We start from the raw sequence: 6,618 nt of genomic DNA on the forward strand, positions 1-6,618 counted from the left end.
TTTATTTATTTTTAAAAATACATCTTTATTGACTTCAGAGAGAGGAAAAGAGAGGGAGAGAGAGAGATAGAAACATTAATGATGAGTCATTGATCAAGCCTGCAACCCGGGCATGTGCCCTGACCGGGAATCGAACCCCGATCGCCTGGATCCTAGTTCCACGCTCAACCACTTAGCCACGCCCAGCAGGGCAAGCTGTCCATCTTTAAACAGCCCCCCCTCCCCAAGATTGGCCACCCTTTGGGCTATCCCAATATCTCTTCTTTTCTCCAGTTACATTGGGTCTTGCTGTCAGCATCACTCCTCCCACCCAGGAGGTTCCCTTAGTCATTGAAGACCCCATTCGCCATCCCTTGGAAGTCAACTTAGTACAGCCTCCCATTGCTGTTTTGACACCGGGCTCAGCTGTCCCTCCACCTCTCTGGGCTCCAGCTCTCCTTCCGTCACCCATTCCTCACCTGTTCCTGTCCATGCACACCTGCCCCACCTTGGACCATCTTGCTTCATCCCTCTCTGCCCAGATGCCTCCTCTGGATGTCATCACCTCACCAGTATGTCCAAAAGTGAACACTCCCTCCTTCCTCAGCCCCGTCCCCAACACGCACTTCATCCTCTAGAGACTGTTGCCAGTAAATATGGATTGGTCCCCTCCCGGGGTCAGCCAGCCAGGTCTGCCTTATTAAGAGTGCCTTCAATCAGAACAAAGAAGTGATCACAGATGCCACCAGCTACCCAGTTACCCACAGCAGGAGCCTGCGAGGCACCCCAGGTCTGTTACACGAAGCCTTAAGGCCTGGATCAGGGAGTAAGAGGGCCCCCAGTAGCCTGAGCTGTAGGAGTGGCGAAGGGGGAGGGAGGAGGTCCTGAGCTCTGGGCTCCGGATTGGGTAGCCCTGCCGGAAGGGGGCGGTCTTGTAGCCCGGAAGGGGTAGGACTTTCACCGGCGGCAAATCCGGTAAACTAGCTTCGATCTTCATGCTGCCGGTCGGCTGCTCGCGCCGGTGAGGCCTGTGCCGCGGAGGGAGCCGGGACGGGGGTGGGAGCGAGCGCGGCTAGACAGAGGCTGGCCTGGGTGCTGAGCTGCCGGTGTGTCCTTCTCAGGCTGGTGGCCGAGTTGCAGAATGCCCTGGACACCTGTGCCGAGCGACAGCGGGAGCTGGAGAGAAGCCTCCGAGTCACCCGGCGGCTGCTACGGACCTGGTACGCGGACCCCGGGACCACCGGCTAGGCCTCCCTCGGGCCCTCAGAGCCCCGGGCCAGGAGGCCTGGCCCAGCACCCACTTCCGAGTTGCTGGTTGTCGGTGCTCCCTCTGAAGGCTCTGAGGCTGGGGTTTCGCTTTGAAGCCAGGGGGGTCCCCGTGGGGTCTGTTGGGCCTGGGCCCTGCCTTTTGGCCGTGTCACGGCTGCCCTGTGTCTTCGCAGGGAACCAGCGGAGACCCCGGCTCCAGAGCCAACGCCAGGTCCAGAAACTAATGAAGAGGCCCCGTCTCCAGGTAAACCTTAGCCGCCCACCTCCAGCAGCTGCCCCTGGCATGTCGTCTTGGATGCGGTGAGGGGCCCTCCTGGGGGACAGCGATGAAAGACTACTACATGTCTTGGCTTTGCAGCATGCACACCCAGCCCCCAAGATCTCAAGGAGTTGGAGCTTCTAACCCAGGCACTGAAGAAGGCTGCATACGTGCGAAAAGACATGTCTAAGGCTGGAGAAAGAGGCAAGACCTCCAGCCTGAAGTCTGGGTCCATTGCCACTTCTACTGCTACCATAGCCTCTGCCCCACCCCAGGCTTCTCAAACAAAATCCCCCAGGGGCATCCGCCAGACCACCATTCCTGCCAAGGGCTTCCCTACACGTAGGCTTCTGTCAGCGAGGGATCAGACCTGCATAGGGAGAGGACCCCAAGCTGCCAAGCCTGGACCAGGCCTCAGGGACCAACAAATAGTTCCATCGGCTGCTCCTCAGGCCCCAGAAGCTTTCACACTCAAGGAGAAAGGGTAGGTTTCCCAGAACCTCACTGGAAGAACTGCCCTCTACCTGATCAGACCCTAGCCAGCAGCTGGAATCTGGGATTTGGGGTGACAGGGAGGTCAGGGCATTGAGGTGGATGTGGGTTCTGGAGTGCCACTCATGAGGCCTATGCCCTGAAGCTGGTAGAATGGAACAGCTGGCTGTGAATGTGTGGGGTTTGATATGCTAGGACCTGTCACACTCTCTTCCCTGACTGTCCAGTACCCTTTTATCCACCCAGCCCAGGGACTCCAGATAGTCTCTGCTTATGGTAGCTTCTCTCTGCCAGGGCAGACCTGGACTGGACTGGCTCCCATGGTCACTCTGAAAGCCTTGTTAGATGGGGAGGTTGGTTAGCCTCACTCCTAACTGGGCTCTGAGCAGGGAGCAGCAGGGTCTGCAGCCCCAGAATGAGGCAAGGCTCCTCTGAACACTGGCTTCCCTGACAGGACCCTGCTGCAGCTGCCCATGGCCTTCAGGAAGGTGGCTTCTCAGAACTCCCGGTGAGGCTGAGTCTTTCGACTGGGTGGGGAGGGAATACCAGGGGAGTATGGAGAACAGGGAAGCCAAGGCTTCCCACTAACTCAAGGCCACATTGGTAAGTCTTTTCGAGCAGATCCCTCTGCTTTCTTTGCTAGGTGGGGACACTGTATATTAAGAGAGTCTCCCAGCTCAGACTGCCATAGTCACCTTAGACTCAGTAGGCTTTTAGGCCCCCAGCTCAGCTGCTTGCTTATAAGGTGCAAGACTTTGGGCAAGGCCCTTAGTGCCTTTGAGTCCTAATTTGTCTTCGATGTGCATGTGATGATAATAGTACTAGCTTTGTAGAGATGTTAAACCGAGGTGGTTCCTTTCAGGTTATGCACTGTAGCTGGTACAGAGCCAGCACCCTCCGCCCTTACCAGTTATCCTAGTTACCAGTCACTATTAGCCCCTCTCCCCTTCTTCCTTGAATTATCTCCTGGTATTTCTCAGAGTGGGTCAGCTCTCTGGACAGTGTCCTCTTAGTTCCCCCAAGGCATCCCAGGGCCCCTCCTAGCACTCAGCAGAGCCAGACACCCCAGGCTGGGGCCTCTACGCTGGCCCTTACCTACTTCCTGAGACCCATCCCAGCTGCCTGTAATAATGATCCTTGTCTGGGTCCTGTGGTGCCGGTGTATGCATCCCAGCCTGTGGACCCAGCTCAACTCTTCACAGGCCAGCAACTCCATGGGTTCCACTACGTCCTCTAAAACCCAGTTCCTCCAGAAAATGCAGATGACGGTATCCTTGCTGGATTTGCCGGGGGGTTGGGGAGGAGTGTCTGGTTCTACACCTGGTGAATTTGAGGAGCAACGCCAGGAAGGCCCAGAACCATTCCTAGGCCCCATCTTTAGGGCTGGTGGGGGGTGGCACTGAACATGGGAGTTTCCCTGACCTGTGTCCAGTCAGGCTGCCCCAGCTCCAGGTTCAGTGCTGCAGATGTGGAGGCAGAGGTGGGGTGCCTACAGAAGGCCTGCTTGCTGCTAAGACTGAGAATGGGGGAAGAGCTCACAACAGGTCAGTGGACCCTGGTATATGTCTTGGGGTGAGGGGGGTGCTGCAGGACCAGCATGGACCCATCCTGCCCTCTCTGACTCTATTGTAGATCCCACAGACTGGATGCAGGAATATCGCTGCCTGCTCACCTTGGAGGGTCTACAGGCCATTGTGGGGCAGTGTCTCCACAGGCTGCAGGAGCTGCAAGCAGGTGAGACCCCACTCTCACCTGTACTAAAGTCTGGTCAGGGGTCAAGGTCCTCTAGCCACAGAGCAGCATTGGGACTTTAATAGCAACCCAAGAGCAGAGGTAGGCAGGCCCTTCCCCCAATGCATTCTGAGTTCTCCCCAGTTGTCCTATGGGACCAGTCGAGACAGGTTCCCCACCCCCATTCCTTCTCCCAATACACAGAGCCCCACCACTCTAAGTTGTTTGCTTATTTGTCCAGTTATTGAAAAAGTAGCATGTGAGAATCAGAGAGGTGCTGGCAGATGGCTGGCCTAGCCTTGCAAGAGGTGATTGTGAATAATAGGGCTTTATCCAGGAGGCAAAGGGAGGCTTTGCAACTTTGTACCCCTTTAGAGGAGTGTGGGGAGGAGGTGCCTGGCTGTCATCCCATAAGGCCACATCCCCCTGTCCTCACAGAAATGGTGGAACAGCAGCTGGAGCCCTGGCCTAACAGAAGACTCCCCAGGGCCTCATTGCTCTGTGGAAGAGAAGCAGATCCCATCTGGAGCTCCCAGCCGCTTTTCTACTCCAGCACCCAGGAGCTGCAGACCCTAGCAGCCCTCAGGCTTCGGGTGGGCATGCTGGACCAACAGATCCACCTGGAAAAGGTACTTCTAGAGTCAGGGTTGGGGAGTAGGTGACTGGGTGCCAGGGGAACCTGAGCCATGGGGAAGATTCCACATCTGGAGCCTTGTGTGGGCTCAAGAGCCTATTTGCACTCTTGACAGGAGCCTCTAGGCCTGTGCACTTGCCAGCACTAGGGCAACAGGAGAGAGAAGGGAGCTTTTGGAGGAGGAAGGGACTGGAGCATGGTGCCTCAAAGCCTGTCCTGGAATTGCCCCACCCCCTGGGCCCTCCTTTGGGAGCTCTGGACAGCTATCTGGGACGAGATCTCCCTGCAGCCTTGACCCTGCATCTCCCCCCAGGTCCTGATGGCAGAACTCCTCCCCTTAGTGAGCATGCAGGAGCCACTGGGACCACACTGGCTGGCGCTTTGCCGAGCTGTGCATAGCCTTCTCTGCGAGGGAGGCCAGCGTTTCCTCACCATCCTGCGAGATGAACCTGCTGACTGAACCCTTCATGTGGCTGGGCAAGCTGGTTCTGGGTCTGTTGGGGAGAGCACCCCTTCCCTGGTCAGAATTAAATGAACAGGAATTGAGGGGATTTTCACTGGTAGAGTGGCAGGATTTTCACTGGTAGAGTGGCCTGGGCCAAGATGCCTGTACTCCCCTGGGAAACCAGGTTTCTAAGGGGCAGGAATGGCCCTCTGTCTCTTCCTGAGGAACTAGGTCCCTTCTCACAGCTAAACCTGGTCAGGGCTCAGCTGGGCCCTCCATAGGCTTGGGGAGACAAGAGGCCTATGGGGGGCTTTTCTTAACTACCTCTTTTTTCTCTCACTTTAGACTTAGAAGCCGCTTGTGTGACATTAAAACTACTTTAGAAAGTATATATATATTTACATTGTACCAAGGGGGGATTTGATGCGTGCTTGTTTTATTTTCTTTGTGTTTTTGTTTGCCAGGACTATGTCAAGTGTATCTATCAAGAACACTCATATCCGTTCTGTACTATAGGTAGAGGGTAAGGCCACTCAGGGTGGCTGCACTAGGGACTCACCTCATGCATTGGCCCTGGCACAGGTGCCTAGATCTGTACTGGGCTCATTGGAAGACACAAAAGCCACAGGTCTGTATCAGAGTAAGTGGGCACTATATGCCCAGGGCCATCAATCCTGCCACCCGTGCCTACCACCTCCTGGGCCATTGCTGTAGCCAGTGTGGGCCCCCCAGCACCGAGCCACCACCAAGGAACAGGCCCTTTACCCAACACCCCTCACCTGCTCCACTGTCACCTCTTCTGGGGCTCCTGCCTCCCCTGTTGAAGGAATCATTGCTTTGGAAGGCAAGAAAGTAGAGGGCAAGGTCAGGGCCTCTGGTTTTAAACCAGTCAGATTTGGGTTTATACTGACTTGTTTGCTGTTATGGGACTTTCAGCAAGATTCTTAAGGACACTGAGCCTTAATTCCCAGTGTTGTCCCCACTGTCATACTGGGGGTAGTGGTTATTAGCCTGGAGCTAGGGTGAAGATAAATGAGATGATGTGAGATGCTTCACAGGGCCGGGCCCTGGTGAGTTCTGGGAGGCTGTGGCATCTTTAAATGAACCTTTACTGAGCACCTATAAGGACCAAGCACAATGCTTAGAGCTGGGGCACTGGCCCTTAGTGTAGACAGTGACTTTGAGACAGGGAGTAACACCGGCCTCTGTCCTGGGGGACCCAGGCCGAAGAGGCAGGCAACTGAGAGCCAGGTGAAGTGTAGCAGATATAAGGAATAAACTGGGCGATGCTGAACCAGCCTCAAGGTGGCTCCAGGTACCCTGCAGGAGGCCCTGCCTATAAAAGGCCCTATCATCAAGCAGGCTAGGTGCCTTGGACATATAGTCCTAAGTCTTGAGGGCTGCTGAGGACCAGATGACAAAGTAGGAAAGGAAAAACCAGGGGCCTCATTGCAGTGAGGGACCTTCAGGGAATGGAACAGCTCCATCCACTGCCCAGGACAGGAACCATGGGGAAGAGGGTACAGAGACAGGAGCATGAGGGACAGCTGGCCACTCCATTGCTGCTTCAAGAGCTGCCCACATGCTTGGATCTTGAACCTTTAATCCTCAGGATGGATTCCACAACCACCATGTTACTGGCCACCCCGGAATCAGTTTCCACCAGAATTATTTCATCCACTGGTTCACTTGTGCACCTTCCTTACTGGACCTTTGCTCCATGAGGGCAGGGGCGCTGTCCACCTTGATCTCTAATCAGGCCCAAATGGGCACCCACCAGTCCTGGAAACTGGTGGTGTCCTCTCAACA

At 55.6% G+C, this 6,618-nt stretch overlaps 1 protein-coding gene across 3 annotated transcripts; it reads left to right on the forward strand.

Moving 5' to 3' along the window:
• The first annotated feature begins 926 nt into the window (after positions 1-926).
• Positions 927-5,198, forward strand: TEDC2 (tubulin epsilon and delta complex 2). Of its 3 annotated transcripts, none has more exons than XM_081131754.1 (10): positions 927-1,000; positions 1,101-1,199; positions 1,422-1,492; positions 1,607-1,991; positions 2,454-2,507; positions 3,174-3,267; positions 3,432-3,543; positions 3,632-3,733; positions 4,169-4,359; positions 4,678-5,198. In XM_081131754.1, the coding sequence occupies exons 1-10, from the start codon at positions 975-977 to the stop codon at positions 4,822-4,824; spliced, it is 1,281 nt and encodes a 426-aa protein (XP_080987880.1). In that variant the 5' UTR covers positions 927-974; the 3' UTR covers positions 4,825-5,198. The 3 variants fall into 3 exon arrangements, with proteins under 3 accessions (XP_080987880.1, XP_080987882.1, XP_080987881.1); XM_081131756.1 differs by having other exon boundaries at positions 934-1,000; positions 1,430-1,492; XM_081131755.1 differs by lacking the exon at positions 2,454-2,507 and having other exon boundaries at positions 940-1,000.
• The last annotated feature ends 1,420 nt before the right edge of the window (positions 5,199-6,618 follow it).

The sequence above is a fragment of the Miniopterus schreibersii genome, assembly GCF_964146895.1.
Source record: "Miniopterus schreibersii genome assembly, chromosome: 3".
NCBI lineage: Eukaryota > Metazoa > Chordata > Mammalia > Chiroptera > Miniopteridae > Miniopterus > Miniopterus schreibersii.

Excerpts from the sequence above, each read along its gene's own strand:
- TEDC2 (XM_081131754.1), top strand. The coding sequence starts at position 975 with ATGCTGCCGGTCGGCTGCTCGCGCCG. Across the intron at positions 3,268-3,431 it reads TCCAGAAAATGCAGATGACG|TCAGGCTGCCCCAGCTCCAG; the intron begins GTATCCTTGCTG and ends ACCTGTGTCCAG. Across the intron at positions 3,544-3,631 it reads GGGGGAAGAGCTCACAACAG|ATCCCACAGACTGGATGCAG; the intron begins GTCAGTGGACCC and ends ACTCTATTGTAG.